The 16,210-nt window shown below is 47.3% G+C and overlaps 1 protein-coding gene across 4 annotated transcripts in view; it reads left to right on the top strand.

The window, feature by feature from the left end:
• Positions 1–11,786, top strand: part of Frmd4a (FERM domain containing 4A) — a 600,187-nt gene extending 588,401 nt beyond the window's left edge. For 3 of the 4 annotated variants that reach the window (XM_029471433.2, XM_085835220.1, XM_029471440.2), the window contains 3 exons: positions 1,084–1,958; positions 3,756–3,852; positions 8,716–11,786. In XM_029471433.2, the coding sequence (XP_029327293.1) occupies positions 1,084–1,958; positions 3,756–3,852; positions 8,716–8,818 (1,075 nt within the window). In that variant the 3' untranslated portion in view covers positions 8,819–11,786. Of the gene's footprint in view, positions 1–1,083; positions 1,959–3,755; positions 3,853–5,796; positions 5,869–8,715 lie in introns of all 4 variants that reach the window. The other variant, XM_021186444.2, reaches the window with a different exon arrangement.
• Positions 11,787–16,210: the final 4,424 nt, after the last annotated feature.

The raw sequence follows: 16,210 nt of genomic DNA, 5'->3' as shown, positions 1-16,210 counted from the left end.
CACCTGCCTTTCTGGGCCAGACCCTGGTGTAGTAAGACATCATTGGCTCCAATCTAGCCCAGTTAACAGGGGAGCAAGGGTCCACTTTACCCTGGACACTCAATATAGTCAACTCTATCTATATCCAGGGACTTGTGGGGCCAGAGAACCCCAGCCTTCTGGAGACAGGTAACAAGGATCCTAGTAGGAGAGGAAACAAGAAAACTAGCCCAGTTAATGTGGGAAAGTGCAGCCGCCATAGACACCGCAGGCTAATCTTTGCTCTACCCTCGTTCCTCATAGATCTTTCTCATGAGGTCTAAAGTCTATTCCGGACCCACTTTAATGCCTCAAGGTGTACATTTATAGTGAGCAAAAGAAATGAACCGAACACTAGGCTTCCCTGCATCACATCCCTTCTCCAAGAGGGAAAGCTGGGTCACAGAAGGTCACTGGTCACAGTTCTGCCTGGATGTGGCCAAGAGTCACGAGGAATTTGCATAAGACCTCCTGTTGCTGGGTTCCATCACCTTCCTCTTGTTGATATTGATGGATTGGAGGCAAAGTCTTGGTACTACCGGTAGAAAATTGTATTGTTCATGTTTAGGGGTTCCATGTTTCACCAACCCTCCATTGTAGAATAGTCACAAGAAGCAGCCATTGGCGCGTTGGCATTCATTTCGGAGGAGTCTTTGGTTCAGTCACAAGGGCCTCTGTTAGGCCTTTTGGTTGGTAGTTTTGTTTTTGTTTTTTTTTTCTGAGAGGTTTTGGTTGGTTTTTTTTTTTTTATTACCTACAATCAATATTTTAAAGGGGTTAGTGTAATGCTTAGAATATAGGAATTTCCTTCTCTATCAATAACATCATTTTCTTAAGAAGCAAAAGCCCTCGGACATTGGTCAACACAGTTCATCCACTCCCTAGGTGCCACGTGGATTCTAGGGATTCTTAGCTTCCTTCCTCACCTGGCACCTAGGGAAGAACCTGGCTTTCCAGGGGCAACCTTGCTGGGCTCTCCCATTGGTAGAGGCCCTGAGCCTGGCCTGTGGCTTTCGTGGGACCCTTTGATCCAGGACTCTAAGACCAATCCTGTCTCCCCAACAGGTCAGTGGACATCAGCCCCACGAGACTGCACAGCCTTGCACTGCACTTTAGGCATCGAAGCTCCAGCCTGGAGTCCCAGGGCAAGCTCCTGGGCTCGGAGAACGACACCGGAAGCCCCGACTTCTACACCCCGAGGACTCGTAGCAGCAATGGCTCAGACCCCATGGACGACTGCTCGTCCTGCACCAGCCACTCGAGCTCAGAGCACTACTACCCAGCACAGATGAACGCCAACTACTCAACGCTGGCTGAGGACTCGCCGTCCAAGGCGCGGCAGCGACAGCGGCAGAGGCAGCGGGCAGCAGGCGCCCTGGGCTCAGCCAGCTCTGGCAGCATGCCCAACCTGGCGGCCCGCAGTGGGGCTGCAAGCACTGGAGGTGGCGTGTACCTGCACAGCCAGAGCCAGCCGAGCTCTCAGTACCGCATCAAGGAGTACCCACTATATATCGAGGGCAGTGCCACACCCGTGGTGGTACGCAGCCTGGAGAGCGACCAGGAGGGCCACTACAGCGTCAAAGCGCAGTTTAAGACCTCCAACTCTTACACGGCTGGTGGCCTGTTCAAAGAGAGCTGGCGCGGGGGTGGCGACGAGGGGGATGCAGGCCGCCTTACACCATCTCGGTCTCAGATCCTGCGGACTCCTTCGTTGGGGCGTGATGGCGCCCACGACAAAGGCTCCGGCCGTGCCGCCGTGTCTGATGAGCTGCGCCAGTGGTACCAGCGCTCCACAGCCTCGCACAAGGAGCACAGCCGCCTGTCGCACACCAGCTCCACCTCCTCGGACAGCGGCTCTCAGTACAGCACCTCTTCCCAGAGCACCTTCGTGGCGCACAGCAGGGTCACCAGGATGCCCCAGATGTGCAAGGCCACGTCAGGTGAGAAGGTGGTGGGAGGCAGGTGACCTGGGTAGGCTGAAGGTTGCCTAGACTTCACAGTCAAAAAAAAGGAGTCACTTATTCTGGAGGCCTTGCTGTGAAATGTGGGAAGCCATGGTCCTTATCCCAACCCATGTCATCCATCCTTCCTTTCCTTCCTTCCTTCCTTCCTTCCTTCCTTCCTTCCTTCCTTCCTTCCTTCCTTCCTTCCTCCCTCCCTCCCTCCCTCCCTCCCTCCCTCCCTCCCTCCCTCCCTCCCTCCCTCCCTCCCTCCGTCCCTCCCTCCCTTCCTCCCTTAACACTCTTCCTTCGCAGAGAGTGAGCATTTCTTTTAGCTTTTCCAGTTAAGGACAGAAAGCCATGTAAAGTCAGATCAGAGGGTTTATCCTGCCAAGGGTGCAAGAAAGATTCTAGTAGGTTAGAGTCCCAAGTTCTAACCTTGCCAAGAAAGATTGGGTTGAAAGGTCGGGCTTGGATCTCGAGGCCCTGGGTAAAGAAGTGTTTGCTCTCTGAACCTGACAGCTGCATCTGCTTAGGTAACCTGGCTGCTCCTGGCTTTTCTGCTGCTACTTTCAGTGTCTTTGATGCTGTGTCACACTGAGGTTTGAACCCAAAGCACTGTACAGTAGCAAATCAAGCAAAAAACTGGAGAGCTCCTTTCCCTTCCGACGTTCTCTCTGAAACGATAATGCTCATAACTGATGCTGGTTGAGCATTTACCTTTGCTAGATCAGTGGGTATCTGTAACTCTTACCACTCAGACATACTACAGCCTTCTGCTGTAGGTAGAAGGAACGAGGGAGGGTAGAGGAAAACAAGAAGGAAGGCAAAAGTGAAAACCAGTGAAATTTCACTAAAAAGCCAGGCTCTGGAGACGAGAGTCCCTAAGAAGTTCAGCCCAGGAGAGCAGCTGCTCATTCCGCCTCCATGTCCCTACTGCTCTCTTCCCTGGGGCCCATGCCAAGCAAGCTCCAGAGATTAGACTACAAACAAACCGGCAGTCCTGGGCGTCCCTCCTTGGAACACTCCACGGTCCCACAACCTTTCTCCTGCTCTGCTTTTATCCGTAAACTTACCACTGGCATCCCAGCAGGGTTCAGAGAATGAATACATCTAACGTGTGCCCTCTGAAGGTCATGAGCGGCTCTAGTCTTCTCAGATCCGGTGGTTAAGTACCAAGGGCAAAAACACAGGAGTGGTTCATTCTCTCAGAATTGCCGTGTCTGTGTGCATTTGCTTTATTAAATAGCAGGAAGGTATTACTAAGATTTTAGTAAATTGTACCCCATCCACCCCCGCCACCACCAAAAGTGCACAAGAGGCACCTCAGATGGATGTACTTGGTGCTAAATTCTCCTGGTAGATCTAATCACATTTGGAGTAAGTCTATGGCACATATAAGCTGTTAAAAATGCTGTTCACTTGCAGAATTACTGAAGGAGCAGATGGTAAAGTCTGGGGGCCTTCCAACAATACAGCGTGGTCCTCACATAGAAGCCACATCTAAAATGCCCCAGGGCAGCCCTCTGTGCTCAGGTCTCCACAACAGAAACATGGGGGCTTCCTATTCTATGCAATTACAGAAACCATCCTGTGGCCAGAGTGGAGGGACAAAGTTAAGACAAAATACAGCTGGGGGAACAAAGGTATTTCCCAAAGAATGCCTTGGGGTCACCAAGACCCTGTCCTTCCTGTCTAACATTGGTCACACCTGCCACTGGGTCTGTCATTGACTTACGAGCTCCATGCTGGTCTGACCTGGCTTCTCCCTGCTTTTCCCACACTGACTACATATAGCTGCCTTACCTCAAAGCCAGAGAAGCTCAACACCATCCAGTGAAATTGGAGCCACCCCACCAAGCAGCCCCCACCACATCCTGACCTGGCAGACTGGGTGAGTTGTCCCGTGAAATCTTTGACTTGGTTCTTCTGGGCTCTAAATGGAGTTAGCCAGGAAGGATATCAGCAGTACTGAGCTCCCAGCGATGGGAGGATGTATCAGCAAATGGTGCCAAGAATCAAAGCAATCCCTGGGCTATCGCCTTCTCCCCAGCTAGCCTACTGTTTTTGATGGTGATGAATTCTGTGTGTTCTACTTAAAGGTAGGTAGCGATTCCTGGGCTGTAGCAAAGCAAACAAAGAAGTAGATTCAATTCTGGGTGGCATTTGATTTTTCTGCAAAAATGTCACGGGTAGGAGAAAGAACCCTGAGTCAGATATTACACAGGCTTCTCAGTGTGGTTGCTGTCTTAATATTGGGATGCATCCAAAAAAAGAGGGCTCCTGTCTTGGCTAAACTGTTGTTCTGGGTGATCAGCAAAGGGGAAACTGCACCTTGAGACCTTTAGACAGAGGTTGCCCACAGCCAAATACGGAAACTGGAAGTGAGCTTTAAGTGTGGACTTAGGGCCAGTTAGGATGTTCCAATCTGCTGAAGGGTCAAGCAGACACAAGTGTTTTATTATCACACGCTGACACTTTCTACCCAGCTCCTCTCTTCTGTTGCTGCTTCTTAGATGGTCCATTCTGTTAACACCTGTTGGTTACTGGAAATGGGCCCCATATCCAGCTTAATCCCCAGCTTTTGCTTTGCTGGGTGCTGGTGAGCGTGTCTGGGAAAATCTGACAGCTGCGTGCTGAATTATAAGAACATCACAGACCCACAGTTGGTTCCACTGCCTGTGTCCAGGCTCCCACACTTGGCATCCTTAGTCCTCCACATTTATCTGCAGTGACTTGACACCAGGCCTCTTTGGGAAACGTCATTTTTGGTGGAGAAGAGGGGGAGCCAACACTTATTGAGTACTTAAAACACAAAGGCTGACGGCTTCTTTGAACATAAGTGAGTTTCATGGAAGCCTGTCTGCTCCCGGCAAGGGAAGTAGCTAGATATTTTGGATTCATAAGTGAGACAGAGAACACAAGTCACTCACTCCATACTTTTCTGGTAAGTCCTAAAATGTGGACCCTAGATCAGCACTTTGGGCTTCACCTGGGATCTTCTTGGGCCTACCCAAAACCTACTAACTCGGAAGCTCTGGGGTAGGCCCAGTGGGTATCCTTAAATGAACCCTTGGGTCATTAGGATCAGTGGTTGGACACTCACTGAACCACCCCGCACTGCTTCTTTCCTCTTTTCAAATTAAGAAAACATAGTCTGTACAGTGTTTCTCATGTCTACTGCTAGGGTAGCTTTTGCCAGTAGCTGCTACCCCTCTCTTTTATTATAAATCATTGCCACTTGTCCATACAAGCCCCAGCCTCTAAATCCAGATAGCTTCTTGGCTTAGGGTTTGAGAATCTCTCGGGACTAATTCATTCAAGAGCCACACATCTGTATACCTCTATAGGGTAAATGGTATCATGCAACCAGGACACTTGGGATCCTCTGTGGGCCATGCCCAGTTTCATCTGATCTGACCATCTGATCTGCATCATTTGACCGATAGACAGGCTCTGAAGTTTACAAGCAGCCCTCCCATGCCTACTCACTCGAGTTACCTCTGTTACCGCATGTAGCCAGTAAGGCTCACAACCAACTGGAAACAGAAGGTTATTGTCCCTGAAGGCCAGCATTCTTCCAGATTGAGGATAACTCAAGAATAATAATGTGATAGAAAACAAGACAGTGGGTAAAAATGGCCACTGTCTGCCTTCCTAACAGAACTACTGAGGTCCTGCTGCTCAGAGATGGAGCCTGAGTGCTCTGTATGATTCTTACTGTGTCACAGACACGTGGGTATATAGTCATTGGGTTAAGCTACTACTAATCACGTGTGTCCGTTCTCCTGTGTAACACAACCTTTCTTCTCTTCTCCTTCCGCTTTCCTTTGTTCAGAGAAGCAACAGAAAACTCTCCCATCATGGATGGGTCTGAGTCTCCAACACACCAAAGTACTGATGAATAGAGGTATTGTAAGGGAACGTTTTGTTCTTACTGCCCACGTGTGTGATCCAGATGTCCTGCATATGTGCTGCCTCTGCCCATGTCATAGTTTCCAGGAGGAAATGTCTGAATAGTGTGGAAGCTATTATTCTTATGTTTTATTTCTAGCTACATGTGGCGCTATATGTTCAGATGTGTGTTTTTACATCAGATGTAGGCTAGTCCATGCTCCTTCCTGGAAGACCCCCCCCCCCCCAGTATATTTAGACTTTCTAGGCTTTAAGTACAAAAAAAACCTTGCCGTGGTTGGGTATTGCTTACCAGCTTGGGCCACACTCTCCATGAGCACTGAGCCAGTACTGTTCTAAATAGCCCAGTACTCTAACTCATCCTACCACTTTTCAGTGATATTTGCATGCAACACCAGATGTCATAGAGTCCTGCTTTGCAAAATGTGGCCTGTAAATTACCGCCGCCACCTGGAGCTCAGAATGATTCCTGGAAGCGACGCTGGCTGCTGAGTGAACTGCATGCTACAAGCTGCAAAGTGCTGCTCTCCCAAGTACAAAATAGTGGGACCTGAGAGTCTAAGTAACCAACTGCATAGCGCTGACGCTGAGAAGCACGTCAGGGACCACTAAAGTGACAGGGGCCATGCAGAAGTGGGAAAAGGCCTTAGTTAGAAAACAACAACCTAATCAGGCTGAGTAAAAAAGACAGCCACACCAAAGTGCTGGGCACTCCACAACTCAAATGATCAAAACGCTAAAAGGGTTCAGAGAGGAGAGATGCCCTTTAGTTCTGACACGCACCTCATGAGCCTGGCTTTAAAGAACGGCAGTGAAGCAAGGAGGCAAGAGGGAAACACATAGGTGTTTCCACCCTGGCTCTATGGCCACTGACCACCAATCCAGATATGTCCAGCCAGTTGACTGGGTAAGTGAAACCCCATTCTCAGTTCACTGTGGAATAAGGAGAAAGGGCATCACTCACTCGAAAGACGATCCAACATACAATTGATTCAAACATGTCCTATGGCATTAAGCATGTGTTTTGTGGGTGTGAATAGGGGATACCCCATCCAGGTGAAACAAAGTAACATAGGACTTCTCAGAGTGTTTCCTACATGCTCCCTGTGCGCTGTGGTGCTCTGAAGGACTGAGTCCTCAAACTTCCCGTTTCCTCAGAGCACTTCACCTCCAGAAGCACCTGATGGTGGGACTCCCTAGAGTCAATGTTGCAATCAGGAAAATGTCCCTAGGAGACCCACATCACAAGTGAATTGGAAAGCAAGCTTCTCTAAGATTCTCGCAAGCCGTACCAGTATTTGGGAAGCTGAGGCAAAGCAGGGGCCAGAGCTTGCTAATTGTTTGCGTCCACGGCGAGGAAATAATCATCCTCATGCTGTCAGAGCTCCTTGGCCAGGGCCACGCTCCCATGGAACCAGTGACGGTGGCTGGAGAGCTAACTGGCAGCCCTCGGTCACGTGCTCCCTTTGATCAGAGTAATAAGGACGAAGGAACTTTTCCGCAGGAGTATTGCATGTTTGTAGCAGAGTCCGACCACCTTTCCCAATCAAAGTTCTTGGTTCTTCTGGCACAATTTACAAAAGCCAGCTTCACAATGGGGAGGCAATGTAGATTACGTGTAACCGAATCATCGACTTATTTACCCCCAACAAACAGATACATACAAAGACACCCGTGGTCAGTGACGAAACTAAGGGCCTTCACTTCTAAAGCCACATAGAATTAACCTCGGGTACTTCCGGTGCTCCAAGCACAAGACTGTCCTAGTGGTTTACCCAAATATTCAAGGATACTTGGGATCTCTCTAGCTCCTGTGGACTGAGGGACGTTTACAAAGCAGTGAATCCTCACGTGATGAATTCCTGGAGAGGTCGGCAAGTGAGACAGATGGAGGAGTAAGGGAGCTGATTGTCCTCAGAGTGCCCTGACAGCTCTAAGATACTCTTTAAAATGGTCCAGCCCCAACGGATGCTCCTGGCACTAGGCATGGGAACGGAAGGGTAGCTTAGGGACAGTTAGTCGCCTTGAGTAGAGCTGCTGCCACTCATCTGTGTGCACAGCTGCTGATACTTGGGACTCACTCCCATCTAACCTACTAGAAACACTTACCTGATGAAACGTCTGTTTTCTTATGTATGTTTTTCTATGTAGAGACAAATATATTTTTACTATATATTATGTTTTGGTGCTGAAGATTAAGTGCAGGCCCTTTATATGCTAATCATGCTTTCTACCACAGAGCTACAGGCCTGGTCCCAACGGTATGTTTTTTAAAAAAAATACTTTTATAAAATCACAACAGTATTAATCTAAAAAAGCATTAAAAACTCAACTTAGAGCATCACTTTAGTATTACTCTAGGGAAGGCTCACATTTTTACTGTTCTTCCAGGACAGTGATAATTTACCACAGAAGTGTTAGCCCTTGGGTCTGATGTAAAGCAAGCCCCTGGCTGTCCTGTAGGAAGTCACCCCAAGTTCCATGGGCTTCTCAGCCTGGGCTACATCTGAAAATCCTGTGGGACTGGGAAGGATCCCCAAGCAAATAGCAGCATGCCCTGACTCGGGCCTGGACGTGAGCATTTCTGAGGTTCCTACATGATCCTGAGGACGAGCGTTAACTTGCATTGCTGAGGTTTCAGGAGGTTCCCTTTGTGTGACTCTTATGGTCTCTGAACACCTTTCGTATGCCAACCGTAATGGAGATTGCCAAGCCTCACCTATGTGGGGCAGGGAAGACAGCTCATCTGTAGAGGGCATGTCACCCATGCATCCTGAGCATTCATTCTGTAGTACTTTCCTCTAACTCTGGTCTTTTCTCTCTCTCTCTCTTGGATCCACAGGAGCTACAGTGACAGCTGCTTCCTGGATTCCTCCCTCTATCCAGAGCTAGCTGATGTCCAATGGTACGGGCAGGAAAAAGCCAAGCCCGGGACCCTCGTGTGAGCCGGCCAGGCTGGATATGACCACCGCCACGCCATTCCAAGTCACCTCACTGCCTCTCATTTGCCTTACCCAGATGCACTGTCACCTGCACCAGCTTCGGCCCTCAGCACTTTTCTTCTCCTGTCTCCACATCCCTTTCACCCTCAAAAACCTGACTGAGGAGACATTCTGGAAGGTTCCGAACCCACTGTGTGTCCCCTGACTCTCTTGCCCAGAGAGCCAGACAACAATCCTCAATGGCACCTTGGTGGTTTCCCTCTGCCATGATACCCAGGCCACAAACTGTCAGGAAAGCCAACACATGCAATTCCTGTAGAAGAGAACAGAAAAAAAGCTAGCCCTGCCTGCAGAGACTGAAGCTGTTTCTGGCTGCCACCATAGGCCAGCCGAGTGCTTCTAGAGGAGAACTCCTCAGGGGACATCAGTTTACACCTGAAGTAAATATGCCATAGTGAGATAGCCAGCAAGAGCTCCTAAGGGGAAGTGTGAAAAAGAAGACTGGTGCTTCAGAGACACATCAGAGGATCACAGTTGGTTCTACGCTGCCAAAGATTAGACACATTCAACAATGAACAGATAGGAGGGGCCAAGAGGAACACACTCTTTCTGCAGTGAAATGTCATTTCTAAACTGCTCCTATGCAGCACAAGTGAAAGTCAACAATCTGTAGACCACGTCCTGTCGTGACCCTTCTCCTGGAGCACTCCAGGTCCCCGAGAGCCTGGGAACAAACCCAACGGGACAGTGAAGATGAAGGAGGCTCGGCTGGCCTGGCAGACTCGGACTCTATCTGTCTGGACATGGGAGGAGCAGGGTACCATTAGGACTGCCCTATGCAGGGGCCTCAGCCTACGCCCCCAAAGCTTCCTTCCTTTTGGGATGGGGAGGAAGCCAAAGGTGACCATAGCCAAAAGCAGTTCTCTCGTTAAAACCACCAGTAAACGTGTAACCTTTCTGTTTTGTACAAGGCCTTTCAGTTTCTGTTTTTGGGAAACCAAGGGAAAAAGCACATTGCAATCTACTCAAGTGTTTTACTGTTGTGGTCCATTTTATGTTTGTTAACACTTGTGTGAACTCGGACAGACCTCGCCTGTGTGTCGCTTAGTCAGAGAACTCAAGTACACCCTTAGGTAGGAAGACTTTTACACATGTCTACCAGTTGGCAGGCAGAGCAGAGTTGCAACAACTCGGCTCCCAAAGGGCCCAGACCCCTCCAGCAGTATCTGTGACCTTGATATACCACCTCTGTCCACAGATACCAAGAGGATAAAAGGCAAAAAACATAAAAGCACGCGTGCAAGCTGCTTGTTTACATGTGTTTTGAGCTATGCTTAACACACAACCAAAAAGCCATCAATCTCCAAAGGCCTCAGAACGACTTCTATACTAACCAACCAGTGCACAGTCTTAGTGGGGACACTAACGATGGCACAAGAATCTCTGTGGAGGCAGTGTGGCTTGCAGGGGTTACCTCTGTCATGACTTCCTGTGGGGAAGACATCTAGGACCAGGAGCCAGGGTGGGGGGAAAGCAAATCTAAAAGTTAGCTGTGGCATCAAAAGAAACAACTTCCTCATGTATTTAAATCCAGGAATAACAATAGACATTACCAGACCGGGAAGGGAAGAAATGAACAGCAGAAAGGACTGACCCTGTTGCTCACTTTGCAGTGGCTTGGAAACCTCTGGAAGTCAAGTGGGAGCATTCATCCCATGTGGCCTGAGGCCTTCTCTCTCCCATTCAAGGCTGGGTACCCCAGAGCTGGGCATGGTTGGCGTGATGAGCCCAGCTTCCAGAAGCAGTACTCTTCCCAGACACTTGAGGGATAACCCTGTAGGATGAGCGGGGACAGGATATGATGGTACAAAATGACCTGGGGCTCCATGGAGACGGGGCTGCCTTTCTTGCTCCTAGTACGATAATCGGAGCTACATAATGCAGGTTTATTTGGGGGTTATTTCCTCCTTCCTTAGCTAATGGAAATGTGTCACATTGTGCCCCATTTTCTTTCTTCCAAAAGGAGATGCCTGAATAATTTGCCTGCACAGAAAACGTCCAAAAGGAAACAAAGAACAAGACAAGGTTACATGGTTACAGGTTATAACAGAGACAGCAGTTTGAAAATTGATTCTGAAGTCCTCCGGATCTATGAGAGATGCAGAAAGAATCTAAATGTAATAGGTTTGGGGAGCAGAGGGAAACGGAATGGGAGCTGTGAACACCATCATGATAGTCTGGTAGTAAGGACAGAGATTAAGTAAAACAGGTTTTACTGTTTAGCTGTGTTCGGTTAATACACTGTACATAATATAATACACATTAGCCCTTGAAGACTGACATAATAAATGGTCGCTGTGGTTGGTGATGAACGCTCTAGGTATTGTATCCAAGCACCTGCAGATTCTTTACAGATCCCTGTTTCTTTTAAGGGAGATGAAGTCCCCAGTTTAAAGCCTGTATTGGATTCGTTGGATACGTGTAAGAAATTGCTTGTCTCAGCCAGAAGACTATGTTGTGAGCCAGGTTGGTTTATTTTGTCATATGCAGGTGAGTGTTGGAGTGTTCAAAGCCCAATTTGTTTTCATCCAGTATTAGTTTAGTTCTAAATATAGCAAGCCTCACCCAGGTGCTATCAGATGACCAATTACTGCTTAGTTAACTAGATGTAAAGTTTTACATACCCATTCATGTCAATAGTTTATTACAAGTTGTGTAAAACGGACTCTAGTTTAATAATTGGGGGGGTGGTAAGATTAGGTTGCTCCTGAAACTGACTGTAGAGCATGTAAAATGATTTTACTGGATTCTGTTCAACTGTAATCAATGACAAAGATGTATGTTGTAGACAAAGTTGCAGAATTAAAAAAAAGAAATCTGCTTTTAATTTATTCTTTTTGTATTAAGAATTTGTATAGTACCTTTACATTTTGCAGAACAGTGTTGTCAACACTTATTAAAGCATTTTCAAAATGAAAACACCCCAGTTGCCTCTTGGACACTTTGTTTCTAAATGATAAACATGTAACCATGCTCCAGAAATCTACATATCAAGAAGATACTGAACTTTTATTTTCCATAAACATCAGCCTACCTATGGAATATCTTTGGGGTTTGGCTTGTTCTTTAAAACAGTCTCATTCTGCAGAAAAGCTTTAAAATCACAATCTTTTTGTCTCCAGCCCAAGTGCGGGCGCACACCACCACACACACCCCACTACCCCTGGTACTGTTGCCTTGTAGAGAGGCTAGTTCTTGCTATAAATCATCTACCCTCTAAATAACATCGCCTAAACAATAGCCAGTTGCTTTTACATAAGTCCCCAATTACAGCATATGGCTACGGCATGTATTAGCAGATCACTGCAATTGTATCCCTGACCTGTTGTTACCTGATAGACAGCCCTTTCCTAGCAGGAAACTGAAAGGCTAGCCTCCAGGAACACCCTGCATGGAAAGCCCTTCCTGACAAGAGGCTAGAGCCTGCCAATAAGAGCAACAATGCACTAAGAAGCTGGACCTGCCTGAAAGTAAGCAGATAGAACCGTGTTTACTACTTCCTGAACTCTGGCCACTGTCTGGGAAACTGCTTAGGGCACTATCACACTGTCCCAAATAATCTATACTTGAAACAGAAAAGGCCTCTTGTAAACATGTTATACATAAAGATGCCAAAATGAGCCTGTGCTCTAAGATCCGTCATAGGAAAGCAACTGGAATTTAGGAAGATGGCACTGGCTCATGCTTCCTGTTCCTTTTACACACACACACACACACACACACACACACACACACACCCCTACTTCTGCCTCTCACATGATGTCAACATAATTCTCATTTCTATCTTGATTCCTGGAGAACACAAAGTAAACGCCCCGATCCTGTAGAAAATATTAAAAATATTCAGTCCCTGACTTCCCAGAAGAACTGTTAAAAGACACACAAAACTCTCCCCAGAGTGTACAGATCCACTTGAAGGCTGTAGCGCAGACCGTGGCCTCTGTCAAGGCCCTGCACACTTGGTACAGAATCCGTGTGCTCAGTCTTAGGTGCTTGTGAATCAGAAAAAGCAGCACAGGTTAGATATTTAAAGGGCGAGGAACTCTAGCAGCATTAAACTGGGAGGAGCTTAAGCCAATTCCGAAAGACACTAGCATACAGGGGCTCTCACTCAGACCTTGTTCAAGGAGTTGGCCTCTTTGAGATGACAGCCACTGAGGTATAATATATAACCTGCCTGGTTTACACTAAGCCACACTCCCAGCAAAGTCACTTCTATTCAGCCAAGGCAATGAAAGACCCACAACGTGAGGACTCCCTCACGTTCTGACTCAGGAGAGGCGACACTCCAAATCACACAAGAAACGGTCTTGCTGCAACTGCAAGAGGATTTTTATTTAAGAGCGCTCTTGGGCCCACGGTCATATACCACGCAGGGGTAGAGGACCGTGGCGCCCCGAGTAGCTGAGTAAGGGGGTATTTAAAGGAAGAAACCACAACTCAAGGAGGTGGGGAGGGCGTAGTTGGAAAATACCAAAAATACCAGTTAAGAGTCACAAGGAAATGTGAAGTCACAAATGTCACAAGGAATACTTGGTAATTGTGAGGGTTATTTCTCAAGACAGTTTCTAAGAGCCCCTAACAATTTAAGAGCCCCTAACAATAGCACATTTGCATTGTAGGTTCTCGTAATGGTCAGGGTGGGTCAGGGTGACTTTCTTTGAATGAACACTTTTTGAATCCAGGAAGCGGGTGGGTGGAGGAAGGAATGTCGCTGTTTTATGACCAGCACCTGGAGCACTAAGCCACAAAGACCACACTCCCAAGCCTGGGCCTAAAAGCCTCGAATTTTGCTATACTTCTTCAGCAATAGTGTAGATAGTAATTGGTATTCTAGAATAATTGGTGTGCACGCACATACACACACATGGGTGTGTCGCGTCTGCGCTCAGCCAGCAAGAACGACACGACCGCCAGTTCTTCTAACAGCAGTTTATTCAGCAAACTTCAGTCTTCATCTTTCTCCCTCCATCTTTCTCCCCCAACCCCAGGCCTCTCACTCTTATATACTCTCAGTCCCCATTCACTCATGGCAGGCCATGTCACCTCACCAGGCACGCAGCTTCAGCCAATCAGGGTGGCAGGGGCATGTCTCCACCAAATATGGACTTGTTTACACCGCCAGCATCATGGTGCACCTGCGCAGCTTATTTTCAGGTGTATGAGGAAGTCAGGTGCAAGTCATAAGACTTAGCTGCAGCCCCAGGCGCCATCTTGGGACTGCTGCCACACCCGCTCCTCACATGGGTGTTTTTTAATTCTTCATAGAAACACATTTTATAAGATGTTATCCTTATGAGCCAGTAGTAGGTTACTTTTGCTTCTCTTTCTGGTACCCATTTCCCCTAACACTCCCTCCAGTCATGCACTCCTCCCCTCTGCTTCACCTAGCCTAGTCATCAAGATGGATGCCTTGTGATGCCAACAGCTCCCTTTTGTCATTTTATGCAGCTTACCAGCAGGCACTGAATGTAGACAGTGTTCCTTACTCTACTGAGATAACTTCTTCACACCAACCATGTTCTATCATGACCCAAAGCTCTTCTTTGGGTGACCGGCCTTCTACGTGCCTCACAGCTGTGTTTGTTTGGACTCTCTTACTCTTGGCTCCCTGTATTTTCTCATCACTATTATAAAGTACCTGAGAGAAACCACCCCAGGGAAGGTTTTATTTGACTCTGGTTTAGCAGACAAAGGGTGGTACCAGGTCCTTGTAAGCAAAGGTATCCTGATTCTTGGCTGACCAGAACACAAAACGCAAAACTGGAACAAGAGGCACATATAAACTTCAAAGACCACTCCCTACTGAACTACTTATATCACAAAGGCCCCACATCCCAAAGATCCCACAGAGCATAGCCATCTAGGGACCACATGTTCAAACACACAAGCCTCCTGAGAACATCTCAGATTCCAGCCATAACACATCTGCTCTCCTTGTTTGCTGTGTCACCTTTTTGCTGATGACGCCAGCACTTTCCATCCATTCTGGGGCTTGATTTCCCCCTCCAAACATGCTCCAATGGCCACCCTCAACTTAGGAAGTGCCATCTTCCTAGGGCTCAGGTCAAAGATCTTGTAATTATCCCTGATTGCTCTTTTTCTTCCCACATCTGCAGTAAACAAAACAGATATGAATGTCCATCCTTGTGAGATTTATACTGCATTGTGGGAAAGAGGAAGAAAATAAAAACTGAATCATTTACCAGAGAGGGGCAGGAAAGCAGGCACAGTAGAAGATTTAGCCCGAGACAGAAAGAGTAATGCCATTTCCACCACGTCTGCTAAGGAAGAATGCTCGTACACTTGCAGTTCTTAAGACTGCTTCCAAATTCAACTAGTGTGAGAATAAGGTTACGGCCACAGCTACACGAGACAGGAAAAGGGGAGTCAGGATGCAGCGATCTCCAAGCTTCATACAAGAGTCCCAGAATGAGAGAGAGACTGCTCAAAGGAATAGGAAGTGCTCTTCTGCCTTCACCAGTGTACACAGGTGTGCAAGCTCCCACACACGTGACTTACATCACAGACACACAGATACAAATGAACGATATGTAACAAAACACTAGGATTTTACAGAAAGTGCAAAAATTCAGTTCCCTTCTCTGAAATCCCATGCTTGTAGGAATGCCACTATGATGACACCGTTAAACAAAGAGAAAAAAAGCTTCACTAAAATTGCCATACAGGCTGAGATGACTCAGTGATTAAGAGCGCTTGGTACTCTTACAAAGGACCCAGATTCACTTCCCAGCACCCACACAGCAACTCAAACCATCTGTACCTCTACTTCCATGGGATCAGATACTGTTCTGACTTCCATAAGCACTGCCCAAGTGCAGTAAGCTTAACATACATGCTGGCAAAATACTCATGGACATAAAAATAAGTCTACAAATGTTTTTAAAAGATTACCATATGAAATGATTTTTTAATGGGGTCCCTACTCAAAGATAGCTGAAAAGATTATATCAATATCCAAGCTGGGCATGAGATTAGTTAATGGGAAGCATTAACAATTAGCACAACAACTGGCCTCAGAGACGTACAACATCTATGTCCACAAGAATGTATACATAAGTATAAACTAGCAAGAGGGGCTGGAGAGATGGCTCAGTGGTTAAGGGCATTGACTACTCTTCCAGGGGTCCTGAGTTCAATTTTCAGCAACCACATGGTGGCTCACAACCATCTGTAATGGGATCCAATGCCCTCTTCTGGTGTATCTGAGGACACCTATAGTGTACTCATATACATAAAATAAATAATTCTTTAAGAAATAAATTAGCAAGAAAATGTACAAAACTCAACAGGAGACAACAGGCATGAAGTCTG

This window comes from Mus caroli, unplaced genomic scaffold (genome assembly GCF_978045245.1).
Source record: "Mus caroli unplaced genomic scaffold, Mus_caroli_1 scaffold_2, whole genome shotgun sequence".
Classification (NCBI taxonomy): Eukaryota; Metazoa; Chordata; class Mammalia; order Rodentia; family Muridae; genus Mus; species Mus caroli.
Note: the sequence above shows the minus strand (reverse complement) of the source record. Positions and strands in the feature narration are given on the sequence as shown.